We start from the raw sequence: 19,364 nt of genomic DNA, 5'->3' as shown, positions 1-19,364 counted from the left end.
CTCAAAGGGGCCCCTACCAGCGATGTGTTCTACACATCGCAGCCGATACTTGCCCGGCACCGAGCTCCTAAAATAGACAACGGCTCCAGATCAACGCTGCCTGTCCAGATAGGTGGGCTGTGAGGCAAAAGAGAGAGAAAGTGGGAAAGGCAGTGAGAGTGGGCTGTAAGATAGTGAAACAAAAGGAAAGAGGACTGGTATTGTGCATGTGTGTGTCTGCAATCCGGTGCCTGCACTCGGGACACACAATGTGTGTGTGGTGACGTCAGTAAAGGTGCTCTTGTCAGTCCTGTGCTCTTAAGTGAAGGCCCATCAAGCAAGTATTTGGAAAGACTGACCAGTATTAGTCAGACCATCTTGTTAAATGGCTGTGATGGGTATGTGTACATATACACACACTGAGACATGTAGATATAGTATCACTTAATTTATAGTGTATATAAAAACCCAAACACTGATGAGTTCCCCTTGAGTCAATGCAATAAAGCAGAACACGGAGGCCCATACATGTCTATGTGCTGGAGTGGACTGTGGAGAGTGGAGGCTTACCCGACAGAGTTATAAATAACTGGACGGCCTGCACCTTAAGACGGTTTTGTCTGGGTGGAGGGCGCTCAGAGTTCAATGTAACCTGATGACTTAATCCCTTGTAAGAGAGAGGGAGACTGGTGAATATGGGGCTGTCTTTGATTTTCAAGCTACTATTGCTTATTAGCACTTAAAGTCAAAGCAAAGATTGGCTCTTTTTTTAACAAAGTTCAGCTTGTAATACTCGTGTGTATAGCATGGGAATAGCAGAAGACGTTTCTGCTATTCTTTTCCCATCTCCATTACGGTTTGTTTTTCCCTTTTTCAAAACCCTTTACACAGTCAGCACAACAGAAGTCATTGTGGAATAAACTGTAAAAACTGTGGAACAATTTTCATTCCTTTGACACAAAATGCTCCACTCAACTAAAACTGTCTATCTATGCTCTATTTTGCACGTTCACATACGCGGTTGATGTTTTTAAAATGAGACAAATGAAAACAATCGTTGCAGTCCCAGTTAGTTATTGTGCTAGAGTTTGCACCCAACAGACTTAAACAGGGCCAGTTTTAAACTTGTTTTTTGCCTCTAAACATGCTCAAAATGCCATAACCAGTTCATAACCATGTGCAGTTATTCCTTCCAAGTGAACACAGCGAATTTGACTGCAGTAGAAGTGACAGAAAGGCATAAAAGATGTGTTAATCCATTCCTCTGTTTAATTCCTGTTTTACAGGGAAGTCCACACCAGTGGATTAACACATCGTTTTACGCCTTTCTGTCACATCTACTATTGTCAAATTTACTGTGTTCACTTGGAAGGAATTTCTGCACATGGTTAGGAACTGGTAACGTTGGTGAAGACTGCACCGATTGTATTCATTTGTCTCGCTACTGACAGCACTACAAATTCAAAAAAATAAAAATAAAAAAAATAATCAGAGCTACATGTTGAAATCAACTGGATATCTCCTTTAACGTAGGGAGTCCCCGGAACCTACAGGTGGTCATTTGAGTGGGTCCCCAATGCTGGATGTCTGAACGTCTCTGCAGAAGATTTCAGGCGTGTAAAAAGGTTCTTTCCCAGGTTTTATCTAAGAGAGGACTTAAGGTGGGATGTGGATGCATTAGTGCATTTTGGATGGGAGACTTACTATTGTGGAGAGCTGCATGTCGGTAAAGAGAACTGTCTAAACAGTTTTGAAAAAGTGAATTCAGTAAGAGAGAAATGTTTTATTAGTTTTCAAAAATAAAACATGTAAAAGCTAGCGTACCGTAGCTTGAGTAGGCCTATATGTTCCAGATATGTTTAGTATGAGTAGATGAAAGCACATTATGAAATCTAAGAATGGTTCAACATTTTGGATCATATGCTTATTTGTTTTCTTGCCAAGAATTAGATGAGGAGGTTGATACCAGCATGAAGGAGTTGTGCAATATCTACATTGCCAATTATCAGCAACCATTCATCCAATGTTCCAAATGCACAGTCTGTTTACTAATCCGATATCATTTTTAAAAAACTAACTAGAAAAACATTGGAGAACCCTTTTGCAATTGTAAAAATATGTAAGTACATACTGTAATGAGAAAACTACTGCCCTGGTTAAAAAACAATGCAACTGATCTCAGCTGGTATTCTGTCTACAATAAAGTGGAATGGAAATTTCTAAGTGATCCCAAACTTTCCGGTAGGGTGCGAGTGTGTGTGTGTGTGTGTGCGTCTTTTGTTTTAACCTTTTGTTTAGTCTAGTCTCGCATTGTCAGACGTCCCTCCACAATGCTGCGGAAGAGGGTCTGGCTAGTTCACATACCATTCCAGGATGGGAGAAAACATGCTCTGGTTCATTGGCAGTTCTTAAAACCAATCACAATTGTCATAGGCAGCACTAAGCAACTGACAGAGCCATGGTGCCACTGCAAAAAGCCTTGGGAGAGACTTAAGACTTGTTTTGGTGGAAAGTGTCAATTCAAAGGTTGTTTTAATCTTACAACAAAAAACTAAGATTGGACAGATAGTCTAGCTACCCTGCAGAGATCTGAGGAGCACTTAACCATAGTACTCAAATCGACTGGAGTTTATAATCCAACACAATGAAAGCAGAAGGTAACGGATATCCGTGTGAAAAGAGTTTGATCCGGCGGAATTGCTGGCAGCAACAGAGCAATCCCAGAGGTGGAACGTCGTGGATATAGACTAAGCAAATTCTATTTGAGTATCAGAGATGTCATAGATCGATGGTCTTGCACCTTGTGATAAAAGATAATGTCTGAAAGTTTGACATTAAGAGATCATTCGTAAAGCTGAAACACATTTCTGACTACCAAACATACAGGATTGTAAAGATATTTGAAAAACAATTTGATTATTTTTTTTCTTCTTACAGTTAGTACAGAACGTAGGCCACCTCCAAGCCTCCGCTTATTTTACCAAAGTAGAAAGGTAAAAGCTGAACTCATCCTCTGGTGTCATCCTTTGGATACATGCCAATGACCAGAGGCAGCTTTTGGGTGTTTAAAGCAAGAAGGTTCAGCAACCGAGAACAGCTGTAACCAGTATTTTCTTTTTGTAACAATAAAGTTAAAGGAGAGAAAGAAAGGAGTACGGAAAGAAGGAAGGAAGGATGGAAAAAAAAAAACAGCGCATGTACAGTATTTGTGTCTGCTCACCACATGCAGCACCCATGTGAGAGCAGGCTGACCTTTGATTTTAAGCTGCATGCGACAACCTCACTAGGATGGAAAAAGGGTTTGTGTATCTGGGAGTGTCCCTCTCTGTGTGCATCTCACGCATACTTAAGGAAATTGTCAATAGTTTCTTATGAAGACCAGGACCAGCTCAGCCTCTTCCTGCCCTCTGAGCGCACATGGTCCCCATTAAAGCTATCTCACACAAGGGCACGCTCACCATCAAGTTCTCCAGTCAAAGGTCTGGTTACTTCAGTGATGGTTCTTGAGTTAGGAAATTAGATTTCATATGAAATAGGGCTTCTGAGTGGAAAATCCTTTCTGAGAGTGTTAGCAGAGACTTCCAAGTTTACTAGGTTTGTGTTGAGTTATTGAAAGTGTTACAGTGGACTGTGATGCTGTAAAGCTGGGATCTATGCATTAGTCACATAGCTTGGTTTAGCTCCAGAACAATAAGTATACAATGCACCTCAAGGTAATAAGATCAAATCAAACTGAATTGTGCAGGAGCCAAACTACAGGTTGCACATTTTAAGAAGTACTAGAAGCTAATGAGTTCTCCACATGTAGTGTCTCTGTATGTACAGCAATGGCTTAGAGATTAAAATTAACCTGAAACGTTAAATGTATTGTTTTTTTACTACTATAATTTACTTGTTTTTGGGGAGCAATTGTTTGCATTTAGTTTGGTTCGAACCTCAAAGTTCAGCCAAGTTGCTGGTGTGGTACAGGAAGTAAAATTGGCTTTAGTAATTTGATGTGTACCCATAAAATAAACACTGTACAACTTTCCAATGATTATAAATTAATGAAAATATTTGACTCCCTCACCAACTGGGCCTTTTATAAATTGAATATCACACTTTTCTATTGCAGAGTTCCTGCATCTTTTGTAGCGTTTTCTATCTGCTTCTAAACAGGTAGATGATTTGTCTTAAGGTTAATTGTATTGAGGTCAGACAGGATGGCCGCTGAGTAGCACACGTTTAATCCCTTGACCTGGTCTAACCGATAGATTAGACCAGCTTGTTGGGGGGAAAATACTCAGGGTGATACCGTCACTCTCTGTTGGCTGCACTTCAATCACATTCAATATCCTACTTCCCCATCATTTATCCCCACTGGCAAAGCAGAAAAAGGTCAATACGCGACCTGATCACAGCGCAGCGCTACTTTAAACAATGAGAAATGACAGGGTTTTGTAATAGGGTGACTTCATGGCATTTAGTACTGGAAAAACCAGAAAATATCATATGGTACTGTAAGAGACAATTGTTGACGTCAACAATTGTCTCTTCAACAAACCCTGGTTTGCAATGTTAGATTTATTATATTTCTGTTAAATTATGCCAAAATTCACTTCACACAATGTATAATGGGAAGGATTCTTTATGATTTGACCTGTTGTTTATCTTGTTAATTTTTGCATTGGCACAAATGATCTCATGAAAAAGGTCTTGTGATTATTATTATTTCTATGTTTATATTGACCCTCCTCTTGCATGTTTTTGGCATGCAGGTGGTAGAGAGAGATGTCTGGATGTCTTAGTAGATGTCTTAATAGTGGCATGAGCTCTTGTTGGAAGTAAATAGTAGAATTAGGTCTGTACAGAGCTGTTAAGTCTATTAGGTCAATTGGCTCGATTAACTCACAGCATGGGCACATGTCTTTGTCGGTGTCTCATCAAAACTATACTGTCAATTACCACTGACAACCTACAGGCACTAGGATATGAGAAGTTCCAGAGACAGATATGTATTCTCTAAACTAAAATCTTGAACCATAAAATCAAGAGGTTAAGAGGTTTTTTTTTTTATTTTAAAAGGATTACAGTGGAGTTTGTAGTGTTTTACTAATAGGGCCTGCTGTGGATTATTTAAGTACTTTTGACACTACTAAACAGCCACTTGATTCTGAAAAAGGGGTACTTCACTCATTTTATACCATATTTTTCTTATTCATTCCTATGTATTTACGTAGAAGTGTGTGCGTGGAATGGCTATTACGTATCTATCTGCCCCCATTTCTATCCTAGAATATTCCCTTATAGTAACCATTGGTAACACAGCTCATGCGATTGTGTGAACAGTGAAGCTGACTTTGTCCGCAACCACGCCGTGTGCAAATGTATATACAGTATAGTCATCTGAAGTTATTCTATACCCGTCTTGTTGCAAATCACAGACCTAGATCTAATATTTCCTGTGCCACATAGTACACCTTTGCATTGGTGTGTGTATGAAACCGAACCTGTATGTACTGTAAGAGTGTGTTTATGCGTTGTGCATTTGCCCTTTGTCCTGGCTGCTATGTGTTCTGGTATGTAGCTAAAGGTCGGGGCCAGGCAGAGAGCGGACGGCAGGGGCCCGGTCAGGGGGAGCTGTGGCTGGGAAGAGCCGCAGAGCCAAAGGCCAGCAGCTCTGACGAGAGTGGGGATTAGGACGGAGCCATGGATATCACAGCAAAACAATACAGATACTTGTGCAAATGCCAGAAGATTACAGGCAATAGAATGCAAGAGGAAATAATCAGTTAGTGAGCTATGTATATTTCATTTCCCCGTACAGACTGCATTAAGTAAAATGTGTAATTAAAGAGTAGCAACTGATGCACGCCTCTGAAATGTGAGCCAATATGTCTTTACAGAAACATCTCATCTGTCGTTACTCAATCCCAATGCGTGACTTTATACATACACACACACACACACACACACACACACACACAGCGATACTGCAGGGTCAGAAGTCCTCTGTTTCAGTGGTGTAGAGAACTGTGACTCCGACCTCTGACATTTCCTGCCTGAGCTTGTGGCCAACAGTCCTTTTACACGCCAGGGCTGTGTTTTACTGCACGAATACAATGGATTTACATAAAGAAGAGAGAATTAAGTAGTTAATTATGGAAAACACTAATAGTTTTATGCAGAATTAAATATCTGTTTTATTCCAGTGTAAATCTAGCCATAGAACAAAATCATCATTGTCTTGTTGACTCACAGCAGAACTTTGGGAGACATGCTTGGGAGGCTGCCATTTTTTTATGCAAACTTTTCCAATCTGTGATCTTGTTCTGATAGGCCTACAAGGACATTTCAACTTGGAAATATGTGCCAGTGGGAGATTACAAGGATTAGGAACATAATATAGATTTTAGAACACATGCATGATCTGGTGATGAATACTATAGATGTAATGGAGGAACAGAAGAGTCTCATTTAGCCATAGTTTGCAGATACATTGTTTGGGATCTTAGGCGAGCGGGTGATTGTTCAAATTCCACAGACATCTGTAATCTATGAATGGACTTGTGTGCACAGCTTTTCTCCATTTTGTCAACTTGATAAATAAAGCATATACACGGTTTAAAAAGTTAAATAAAAGATTCACATATGAAATCCCATGAGCCTGGAGGATTTGACTGGCTCGATTGAACGGCTGCCATCTTGCTTATCCTTTTCAAATCTTTGGAGGAAATATGAGGGGTGGACTGGAAATCTTCAACATTTCACTTCCTAATCTGGGGAGTAGATAAAGGCATAACTGGTATTGTTGTCATTCATCAGAAGCCTCGACATTTACTCATAACTGCAGAAGCAATGTTCCATAAAAATATGGAATTTGGTATTGGAAGAAAAAGATGCAAAATCTGTATTATAATGAGTCACTAGTTTTGAACATTTGAAAGTCAATACTTGCATGGGTTTTGTGTGGATCTGGGGTTAAACAAATGTGTATTTGTTCATTTAATGTGGGATGAATTTGGGGTTCACTGACTTTAAAATAAAGAATTGTGGTATTGTGTTGGTATTCAGTCCATTCTGCTTCTTCTCCAGTTCAATACCAAATGGTATTTAGTGGTAGAGTCGTGACATACATCAACATGAAGTTACTGCTGGATGACTTCCAGTAAGACACATTTCTGAGTGTGTATGCATGCATGAATGACGGTTGAGTTTGAGTGAGTTTCTCCAGTGTTCCTGAAAGTCAATTTGTTGTTCTTCACAAAGCTAAACAACCAGGAGAGAACACTAAAAAGAAGTACCAACAATTCATTTTTTCATGGAGACAATAGCAGCTGTTGTGAAAGAATTCCTCTGCCTATTTGTTCCCCACTACATAGTGGTATGTGTGGCCCCATGGGAGCAGCTTAAACTTTACAGGATTAGGATGTGAATAGTTTAAGATTTGTGTCAGGGATCTTAGTATCTTACTTCACAATACGTATAACACTTTATGCTACTAATTTCTTTTCTTCAAACAACCACTCAGGGGTCGAGTCCGAGTCACATGCATACTTGACCAATTAGTGAACATTTGGTTGTGTGACTTCCTGTCTCTCTATATTCCTGAACTTCATGATTATGTATATGTAATATGTATTTATAAAAAAGCTTGTTCTGCAACTTCTCCCCAGCTGCAACTTCAGGATTTTATTCAGATTGCTTTGGAGGAATTTGACATTTATAGAGCAGCCTTTGTGTTTTTATCCAAATCAAAAGCAGGAGGAAAAGACCAATGTCAGTCAGGCTTGTGTCCAATTATATGTAACCAAAAGAAAAAAAACGTTGAATTGTCTATTATGCCTTGCTATGTCTATTGTGGGTCAGATGCCGTAAAATTACATCTGTCTCCAAAGGATTCATCAATGGCCTTTCTAGACCGAAATGACAAAAGCAAAAATTCTGGAATAACCTTAGCAAATTATCTAATTCATTAAAAGAGGAATACCATTTTTTCAACAGAGACATGTCATCATTAGGTTGGAAATGTTTGAAAGCATCTGTGGGTTGGAAGTTTTTAAATTAAAATTTAACAGATGAAACCCCTGGCAAAATGTCTCCAGTGAAGATGTTATGAATTCTGTTATATGCATTACTGATGTGTGTTTGATCCATATTTCCATCTGAGAGTACAGCCTCTAGGCCACAGAATGTGTGTGCATGCCTGTACTTCCTGTGTGTGTGTGTGTGTGTGTGTGTGTGTGTGTGTATGTGTGTGTGTGTGTATGAAACAACATGCATACAAACACAGTGGAGATGGATAACCAGTGACAATGGACCTTTGTCTAAATCTGTGTGCTTGTGTGCCTCTGCGGTGTTGAGATATACTTTACTTAAACATGACATGTATTAAAAGTATAAGTCTTAATATTTTACTTAAAGTGGCTCAAGTCAACTTGTATGTGAATTTTGGGGCGGAGACAAATCTAAAGAGTATTATCAACTGAATCTGTGGAGCATATTAGCATCTTTCTGCTCATTGCTCTGGTGTTACGGCCCACAACTTTACGGTTTGGTTCATTCCAAGGGCTCTCTTCAACTTGTTCTCCGCCGCAGCAGGCAGCTGTTTTCAGGGAAAATACCTCTGATAAACCCACTGGATACTACCTGCTCAGCATCAAATGACGGACAGACACAGCTAGAAGAGTTGTAGTCAAGACCACCTAAACCAAGATCAGAGTGTATCAAGACCAACACAAGACCAAGACTTTGAGACCAAGTCAAGACCAAGGCAGCGCGAAAACGAGTCGAGAAAGTCCAAGACCAGACCAGTGCGGGTCCCTTACTGCATGACACGATAAAATGTGGAAAATGCTAACCATATGTTACCGACTATAGCTAGCGAGCTTCGCTAGTCACACTATAAGCTTAACTTTCTTTATGCTTCCTTTCTAATTGCTGTTGAAAATGGTCCTAGCTGTCTCAGTCAGCATTACACCGCTGTTTTCTTTTAGATGTTGTTTTGCAAATAAACTGCTTCTGTTTTAGGTAGATTTTATTAGCAATGATTTGGCTGACATCTCCCAGACAGGCAGAGCCTCTTCTCCTTTCTCCCGCATTCACTTTCTTGGGAGTGTGTGTTAAGGGTGCAGGGAGAAGGGGTTTACAGTTCAAAATAGAAATTATTCAAGTTATTGGTTGCAGTCGATGCAGGAAGTTTCATATCAGTAATGATGTTAAGAAATTACACTGTGCACAGGCAGTTTAGTGATATCCCTGCAGTTGTGGTCTTGTCCAGTCTTGACATGAATTCCTGAGTTATCTTTATCCGAGACAAGGCCATGTAAAAATGCGTTTGATTACGAGAAGAGACCAAGACCTTCAAAAAGTGTCTCGAGACCAAGATCTTGAGTACTACAAGTGCTGACAGCTAGCAACTAGCTGGTAAACATAGTGGAGCATTTAGCAGCTAAAGAGTCAGATTTTTCCCCTCAGGAGTTGGTGAAAACCAAAAAGAGAGATTAAGGAGAGTGAAAACACTACATTACATGATAGGCTATTGTTGTTCTGTCTGCTGATAAATAATGGTAAATATTTAACCTTTTGCTAACACATTCGCTTAATGCAGTAGAATTATGATAGTTATTTAGTCCCTTTTATTTTAGTTTATGATTTAAAAAAATCACTCCGCTGGCCTTGGTTGTATTTCCCATGTTATCTTAGAAGGCCTGCTTGGTTCCCTCAGGGAATAATGGTAAAAGATTTACAAAAAACGGCAATTACTATCAAACCGGGACATTTTGGGACCTATTGATGGGAGGTTTGCTATGAACAAAATACACAGGGCGATACACTGTTAAGAGCAAAATTTTGTTTAACCATGCATCTAGCCAATTTATATGGCTTGTGTTACTGTATAGTGTGAACAGTTAACGTCAGTTCATATTGTATGTGGCATTTTCTTTTGCAGGGTGCAAATGTTCCACCAAAACAAGTTCCTTCTCGAGACCATTGTTTAACCGCCGTCTCTGTGACCAGAGCTTAGCATCGCCCAAGACGATTGTGATTGGTTTAAAGAAATGCAAAGAACCCAAAGCGTTTTTTCTCCTAACCCAGAATGTATGTGTGGAGGAGCCAGACCTTAGAGGACGGAAGTAAAGCTGATTTTGCAGCTGCAGCTGGGTAAGACCCAGGGACACAGAGAACATTGGAAAGAACTGCAGGCGTTTTTTCACACCAAATCCAGCATTCAGATTAGGCCTGCATGAATAATCGTTATAAAAAATAGCGATCTCGATTCACCCCTCATCGCAATTTAATTTTAAAATAAAAATGTTTTCTTTACTTTGATTCACATTTGAATTTCCAAGCAAACTGCATCTCAAAAGCCAATACTTTCTTCTGTGTTTTAAGTATAGACTGTATAAAATAGGTGTTAAAGCGCTCCCAAGAGCTGCAGTGCTCCCCCTTCTCTTCATGAAGCACTATGTTTACAGGCTTGACGAGATACGCAATGTGCTACAGGCGCCAAAAAAATATGCTTTTGGTGCTACCACTTTGTTTTGTTTTGTCATGGTTCATATGTGCAATCAACCCTACACTTTGTTAGAAAATAAATTTGTGGCAGATAATCGTGATATCAATTCTAAGCTAAAAAATCTTGATTCTTATTTTTCTACAAAAAAAAAATTGGAGAATTCCCCCTTTAAAGCTTGTCACACTGCCCTCTTGTGACAAACAAAGTAATGCAAGTTTAAGTAAAAGTCTAATTAAGTATTATCAGCTAAATGTGCTAAAGGTTTCAAAAGTAAAAGCACTCATTAAGCAAAAGAAGACCTCTGTCAATGATGTAGACAGTATTTTAACATTGGAGTTGGTCAAGGTGGTGCTCATTTTAACTATACACACTGTAAAATAATGTAGCGTGGTTAAACTTAGTGTGTAACAATGCATCATGCATCATTTAGCTAAATAACTCCTAAATAAATCTGCCAAATAAAATGTAGTGGAGTATGCCTCCCAACCCTGCAAAGTGACCCCCACACTGCTCTTATTGCATGTTCCTTTCCATTTAGATCTGCTGGGTCAGCGCTACATGTCAATCTGTGAGAGAGAAATAAGGATTTTTTTTCTCTCACTCTCTCACATTCTCTCTCTTGCTGCCTCATTTCCTACAGCAGAAGCACAAAAGGTTTACACATTCATAAACATTATGCTATGTGCGTATATGTTGTGCGTCATGGAAGGAGCCCTCCCCCTGGGTTATGTATATGAATGAATGGCTTCTACACAAGGAATGGCTCCTCCCCAGGAAATCTACGACTGTGCTTTCCAAAAATAGAGTATGACTTGCTTAAAGTGGAGCTAATGCATCAGCAAAGGGTTTCCAGTAGGGCTAACATGATGGAGACCTGGTTGTACCTCCTGTTGGCAGAACTGCTTATAGCTGAACCAAAGACATGTGTGCATGTGGTTCCAAAACTGGCCCATTCAATTCCCCACGCTTCAATGTACATTTAACAAGTCCAGATGTGCATGCATGTATGTGCACAAATACAGCTAGGCATGCATCGGCAGAGCAGTAGAGAAAGATGTAGGCGGGGTGATGCGAGCATTATGAGTCACTCTGACACAAAGCCTGAGCCTTGCGATACCTCTCCAACAGGTTGGATACGTTGCTGCTCTCCCCCCACTCACTCGTATGAAAATCGACCCGAGGAGAAGACACAGAAATAACTTTAAGTCACCAAACCAAAATCTTACTCAGTACAACCCTCTGTTTTTATCGGTTTATAATTACAGACAGGGGTCCAACAACGACTAATCATACCTGTTATTATTTTTCTTTTGAACTCACAGATATGGTAATTAATAATAAAGTAAAAGACTGTAACTATAGCAACACAAATCTGTCATCCAAGAAAAGCACCAGTGTTTCCACAGAGGATGGAGAAGCATAATCCAGAGAGGAGAAACAATGTACCTCTTTTTTTTTTATTCTTTAGTTATACTATGATTACTAATAAAATGATGTTGCTCATGAAGCCACCACCTCAACCTGCTACCACCTCTGCCAAGGTTAAAATTGGTGTTTGCGACTGTTATAGATGAATTATCAAATAAAATAAAGTTTATTTGTGTAGCTCAGTATTCCATACAGTATAAAGGTCTCAAAGGGGCTTCACATGTCCACGTTAGCAACACTTCCAAATTTAGAACCAATATGATCAACAAGAGGACCCCCTCCTGCTGCACTACCGACCTCTTCCACAAGAGAGCGTAGAATCTGCTCATTGCCTGTAACCTGAGAGCTGCCAAGTACCCAGAACTGTTGCCCAATCCTGTCTGTCACATCAGTAAAAAAAAAAAGGCAAACTTGATAGTACTCTATGTTGCAGCAGTCCAATGGAGGTCTTATTTGAATAGAGATAAGCCTGCAACTTCACCTGAAACTACATGGTGAAAACCCTAGTCCTCCATGTTGCTCCACAGAGGAAACACAAAGCTGTAAAGTTATACAATTATGAGCACTGCCAAGGTGCAGTTATGGGTTTTCTATTTGTGCAATTAGTACGGAATAAAGCATTAACATTGTGTAATGTTTTAGGATAATTGGCCCCTCAAACTGCTTGCAGACTTTCTTAGCAAAAGCTACAGGAGCCTTGGATCTCTCACACACACAAACACACACACACACACACACACACACACACACACACGATCGGAGCCAGATGTTTAACAGACAAGGTCAACGAGTCCATACAGTAATTGTCCGCTCCACCATTTCTCAGTATGCTAGGCATTGTTCAGATCACCACATCCATATAAATCCAGGAAATTTCCTGTGGAATGGAAACCATGTCTTACTCTCACAGACCTATTTTTTTTTTTTACACACACACACACACACACACACACACACACACACACACACACACAACTAAATGCTGACTCGTTTTCTCCTCTTTTCTGGATATTTCTAGGGTCTGACAGCATTCAGAGAAAGTGCTGATGATGGCCCACAGATGATGATGCATAAGGAGAGGAGGAGACGTTTCTAATCTCATTATCCCTACCTAAAGTAATCCACCAAGAACAACACCTCCTAGTCATTCATACCCTTTACCCGTCTTGTACCCCACATATATCTTTGTGACACACACAGAATTAGTCATAAGATATGTAAATACATTTGCATGGTAATATAAGGCGATACATATCAAGAAACACAAAAAAGATGTCGGATATGCAGGATACGATGCTGCTGGGCTTGGAGGGAATCAAGAAAACCATCCTGCATGGAGGAACCGGGGACATCCCAAAACTCATCACTGGGGCAAAGGTATTGTTGGCCTTCAGTACTTAATTTACAATTTCTGATAAATAAATTTACTTTATTTTCACTTTTTGGACTGTTATCCAACTAAGGTCTCATCCATTATAGACTAAGTTGTGTGAGTCCACAGCTATTACACTATACAGTCCATTTACTGTGCAGTAAATAAATACAATGAAATCTTTGTTCAGGAAAAAATAGCAGCAATGTTTGGCATTTCTTTTAAGACAAATGATTGAATTATTGAAAATATGTCTCACAATGCTAGTTTTAAATGTTCAAAATCTAATTATAAGTGCTAATTGAAGTTAACATCCAACCTAGTTATCACACCATGCACAGAATCATATGAGCATGCAGACAAAACTGTTTTTCCAGACTGGTTGCAAAGCATACCAACAAATTAAAGAATGTCCAAATTGAGGCTTTATTTTGTTGTCTAAATTGTCTATTTTGATGAGTCACTACAGGCATTTGACATCATCCGAGGTTTATAAAATCAGTCCTGGCGTACTGGTATTGTATACTGAACGAGGGCACTGTTCTCATGAAATATGAGGGAAGCTCATGAAACAACAGGTTTCACTTTCCTTGGATGTTATCCAACCATGCAACCTTGCCATATCTGTCCTTCCTCCTGTTTGTCGGCCTTGTTGAATAACTGAGCTGTGTGAAGATGTGACATAACATTTTTGTTGAGACTCCATTGTGTTTAGTCCCCTATTGTAACACAACATGCCTTCTTAATGTACATTTGATTGAATTTGTGATGATGTGCATTTCAGGCACTATTTGGTCTTATTGATACTAACTTTAGCTGCCTTATGTTGCACGAAAGGGTCCTCATTCATTTTAAAGCTGACATAATTCATGTCTCTACTCCAGGTGACATTTCACTTCCGCACCCAGTTGTGTGATGATGAACGTACAGTGATAGATGACAGCAAAGTGACGGGGACGCCCATGGAGATAGTGATCGGCAACATGTTTAAGCTGGACATCTGGGAGACCCTGTTGTCCTCTTTGAGGATCGGTGAGGTGGCTGAATTCTGGTGTGACACCACTGTGAGTGCATAAAAAATAAAAAATAAAAAATAAAAAAAGATGCCTTGTTTTCATTGCTGCTTGTTTTTAAGCAGTGCATCATTGTTGCACTGTTAACTTTATGCAGAATGACGTCACTATGTGGACCTTATAGACTCTACTTTTCAATAACAGGCAACAGCAGAACACAGTAGGCCAAGTGCTCCACTTATATTCATGTAAAGTCTAAACATAAAGCACATACAGATATTGCACCCCACTGTGCATAGAATAGAAAATGAACACAGGAGTAAGCAGATAATAAATGCATTAATCTTAAGCTGCAGAGGGCTAACAGATCCGACTGGGGTGCTCACAACTTTTTCCAAACTACATCAACATGCTACCTGAAGTAGACACATTTACATAATAATAATAATAATAAGTTTTATCACAAACATTCATGTATTAAGAGCACTGCCTCTGGGACATCTGATTCACTTTCAGTTTAGTTTCACTTTGAAGTTCCTCCATTTTTGTGACTTTCTTCTGTGACATCTTCCTGTGATGAAAGATGTCCTTCATATATGTACTGTATCCCCCCATATCAGAGACAAACATACTTCCTTTGGACATGTATGTATGGGTAGCTTATCTGATATATAATTTTTCTAATTATAATTCGTTTTGTCTTTCTGGTGTGTGTGTGTATGTGTATGTGTGTGTGTGTCAGAGACAGATGGGTTGAGGTATACTGTCGTTAATCTGCAGCAGCCTCACTTTACCTTAATCGGCTCCGATTCCTGCTGAATCAGCACCCCTGACTCGCCTCCACTCTGATTAGAATTGATGGGGCTTAGAGCATTTATTCACTCCACTCTGGATTACATACTGCACCACACACTTCACTGGATGCATTGTGCAGTACCCTTCCCATCCAATGGAGGGCAAACTTCATTGTCATGTTGGATAGAGGAGATACACTGGAGATCATGTGAAACAACTCATTTGAATTACAATCCATCTTTAATCAGGTTAATGTAAAATCAGATCTCCTGTGTAGTGTATGTGCACTATGAGGAATACGGTCTCGCCTATTTCACCATCTTACTCTTGTTTAAACAAGTCCATGCATAAGACAGAATATGAAAGTGTAAGCCACTTTCAGTCTAATTCCCTTTTAAATTCAGATTTTTGTGATTGTCTCTTCTCTGCAGCACACTGGCATTTATCCACTTGTGTCCAAGAGTATGAGGCGCATTGCAGAGGGCAAAGACCCAGTTGACTGGCACATCCATACATGTGGTATGGCCAACATGTTCGCCTACCACAGCCTTGGCTACGACGACCTGGATGAGCTGATGAAGGAACCAAAACCCCTCTACTTTGTCCTGGAGCTGCTCAGGGTGAGAAAGGACAAAGACAGCCATACAAATGTGTGTCAAAAAGAAGCTTCCAGAGTGAGAAAAAAAACATTGTATGTTTGCGTGCATGTGATTGACAGGTGCAGCAGCCCAGTGAGTACAACAGGGACACATGGGCTTTGAGTGATGAAGAGAGGCTGAAAGTGGTCCCTGTGCTGCACGGCCACGGGAACAAGCTCTACAAACAAGGTCACTATGAACAGGCCACCCAAAAGTACAAGGAGGCCATCATCTGCATCAAGAATGTTCAGACAAAGGTGATCAAATGCGGTCCAAAAAAAAAAAAAAAACGCTTCTATAAACCATGTATGCATACATAGACATGGATCTGAACTACTTTCCTCTTAGGAGAAAGCATGGGAGACCCCATGGCTGAAGCTGGAGAAGATGGCCAACACTTTAACGCTCAACTACTGCCAATGTCTACTGCGCATAGAAGAATACTACGAAGTCATTGAGCACACTACCGACATCATCAACCAGCACCCAGGTTTGGCACTGACAGAGACTGATGGTGTGTGACTCCGCGATGGTGGAGTGGGGATTTATGTAGACATTTTTAAAGAAGTAGATTACCACATTTCAGCCTGTTAATTTATTGTGAGAGTGAAAGTCTGGCATGCTGTATAAACATTACAGCCTGACAGCCTTTAACAAGCTGGGTATGTTTTTTTCTGTTCATGTATGCAATTATTTATTATTTTAAATGGTGGCTATAAATGTATGAATCACGTCTGTAAAAGTCGGACTCTGTTAAGGTTTCAGTGCCTTTACTTTAGCCTGCACCGTCTATGCATGTGCATTATGTGTTACTAGACAGCACAAGGGAATCTATCGAAGACGTAAAAGACGATAGAGGATGCTGCTGTCCAATATGATCTGCATTTGTCCTCCAGGTGCAATGAAGGCCTTCTACCTGCGAGGGAAGGCCCACGCGGAAGTGTGGAACGAGGCGGAGGCTCGGCAGGACTTCAGCAGGGTGCTGGACCTGGACCCGGGCATGAAGAAGGCCATCAAGAGAGAGCTGGCTGTGCTTAACATGCGCATGGAAGAAAAGAACCAGGAGGACAAGATCAAGTACAAAGGCATGTTTTGACCAGGAAAAACTGCAGCAGAGGTTGGAGCATCAATGAAGACGGGGGGCTAAAGAAGAGTAAAGTGATTAAATCACTGCTCCCACTGCTAAAAAAAAACAAAAATCCTGAAGGAATCCCTGAAATTAGGATGTTATATAAGCCACTCCCTTTCAGCTTCCCTCTTTCCTTTTCATCCCAACCATGAGTGAAACAACCTAGTAAATTAAGGATTTTTCACCATTGTACTCTCACTAAAACTGTTGGATGTTTCATGGATTTGTTTAAATGTTTGACTTGAATGTTTGTATTGCATTTATATTATCTTCCCCTGTTGAGTAAGGCATTGAGATGTACCTAAATACCAAGATTAAGAGTATATTAAGTGATTTAAGTGAGAATACTACGTATGAAGCTGGAGGTAGCAGCCAAGCTTATATCAGGGTGGTAGTAGCTTAGTCAGTAGGGAATTAGGTTGGGAACCGGAGGGTCGCTGGTTCAATACCCATATGGACCAAAGTATAGTGGTGAAGTATGACTGGAGAGATGCCAGTTCACCTCCTCCATCCAAATGCTCTTGAGCAAGGCACCAAACCCCCAACTGCTAGGGGCACCTTCCCATGGGCAGCCCCCTCACTCTGACATTTCTCCATTTAATGCATTTATAGGTACTGAGCATGATTGTGTAATAACAACAAGTGTAATTTACACTACTAATAAAGTATACCGTATATTACATAATAAAGACTGGAAACAACTAGCTTTGCTCAGTTTAACTCCATTAAAACGTGAGCTTTAGAATTGATGGTAGGTTATTTTATCACTTTCACTTTTGCCTGGCTTACTCTTTCCCATTGTTTTTGCTAAGATAAGCTAGCCAGCTGCTTGCCGCTAGTTACGAATTTACTAGACAAACATGAGAGTACTTCTTATCAAACTCTCGGAAAGTTTGCAAATAAGTGTTTATCCCAAAATATTTAAACTATTCTATTGTTACTTTTCTTATTTGAAATATTTCCTCATCATGTAAAGAAAACAAATCCATGATGGTGATTGATTGCTAATAAATTGTTAGAACAGTATTTTTGGATTTCTGTGTTCTAATATGACCCCACAACAGATGTTATGTGCAGAACCATCAAAGGTCATGTCACACTCTGCCACTATTTCCCTAAACAATGTTGAATAATTGAAGTAGTGGCTATGTTATTTCTTAAGTGTTATAAGAAGTCACTAATCATATCAAATAAAAGGAAAACAAAGTTTCTTCTCCAAGTCTTGGAAGCACACTGGCCTTCCACAAGGTGGCACTCTGACCACAATTATGCCTCTATCTCAACCTAAACCCTGTTGGAAGTCATCCTGAGCCTGTCCTGTCAGCGTTCTCATTTTCATGAAGAGTCTAGGGGCTCATAAAAATACATATCCTGGGTTTTATCGTGCTTATCTCCTTCCCTTCTTTCTGTTTGTCATCTTAAAAAGAGACAAGGGAACAAAACAGGGAGTTTATGACTAATACATCAGGGAAATGCACTAAAAACACATTTGAATTCACTTATACTCACGCATTAAAATAAAATTATAAAAAAGGATCAATGGTATGACATCAGACAGAAAGCTCAGTTTCATTCAAGGGATTCCTACTCATTACTATCTGCACTGTCCCCCCCCCCCCCACTCATCACTACCACAGGTCAGTGCAGTGTAGCAGTCACTCAGGGAAATGAGGCTGACGCTAATGCACCAGTCGAGTAAAATCAATAGGAGCAGATCAAAGAAATAAACCCACAGAGTATCGTGATTAAGCATTCAAGCTATAGCATTCCAGCCCAATACAACCACCTTTACTAATGCAGTTCCTGCCCCTGAGTCGTGTCTGATCTGAGGAAACAAACCAAGGAGACTAAAACTGTGGTTTGGTACAGCACTCATTAGAGACCATATGCAATGTATCTCTTCTCAGATCCAGTAAAACTTTTTTCTTGAAGATCATCAGTGCTATTTAGAAAATGGAAGAGTTGATATATGATGCCAGGCTGCGCCATTGAAAATCCTGCCCTGGACTAAACAACAGGGCTACAGTAAATTCTGCATAGCAGCACAATCCGCCGTTGGCTTTCCTCCATACACCAGGAGGAGGAGGAGGGGGAGGAGGAGGAGGCTCTGTGCCAGACTGGCCTGCTCCAACATAAGATGCGGCAAGTTAGCCAGAGAAAGCAAATTTCATAAGGGAAGTACTTTGATTGGGTATTCAAAATAAAAACCTTAGAAATGTTAGATTTTGGACGGAAGTTCTTTGGCATGACAGCCGGGCCGGAGAGTGCTATAGGCGACCTAGGCGTTTTGCCTAGGGCGTCAAATGTGTTGGAGGCACCGTGTCACCCTTAGGTCCCAATATAAATAGAAGTGGAATGACAAGCGAAATAAAACATGTTTATTAAACACGATCATAGGGCGCCCCCTCAGTCACACTTTTACTTATCAACCTGATTATTAGATTGAATTGAAGATTATTGTTGATCATTCCTAATTGGGGGTTAGGGTTCCCCTTCCCCTTCCCATGATGTT

General features: G+C 40.1%; 1 protein-coding gene across 1 annotated transcript; it reads left to right on the top strand.

The window, feature by feature from the left end:
• The first annotated feature begins 13,008 nt into the window (after window positions 1-13,008).
• Window positions 13,009-18,233, top strand: aipl1 (aryl hydrocarbon receptor interacting protein-like 1). The gene is made up of 6 exons (XM_034867884.1): window positions 13,009-13,282; window positions 14,162-14,341; window positions 15,517-15,705; window positions 15,804-15,980; window positions 16,072-16,213; window positions 16,620-18,233. Exons 1-6 carry the CDS (start codon window positions 13,178-13,180, stop codon window positions 16,817-16,819), a joined length of 993 nt encoding a protein of 330 aa, XP_034723775.1. The 5' UTR covers window positions 13,009-13,177; the 3' UTR covers window positions 16,820-18,233.
• The last annotated feature ends 1,131 nt before the right edge of the window (window positions 18,234-19,364 follow it).

Source organism: Etheostoma cragini, chromosome 3 (genome assembly GCF_013103735.1).
Source record: "Etheostoma cragini isolate CJK2018 chromosome 3, CSU_Ecrag_1.0, whole genome shotgun sequence".
In the NCBI taxonomy this organism is placed as follows: Eukaryota; Metazoa; Chordata; class Actinopteri; order Perciformes; family Percidae; genus Etheostoma; species Etheostoma cragini.
Note: the sequence above shows the minus strand (reverse complement) of the source record. Positions and strands in the feature narration are given on the sequence as shown.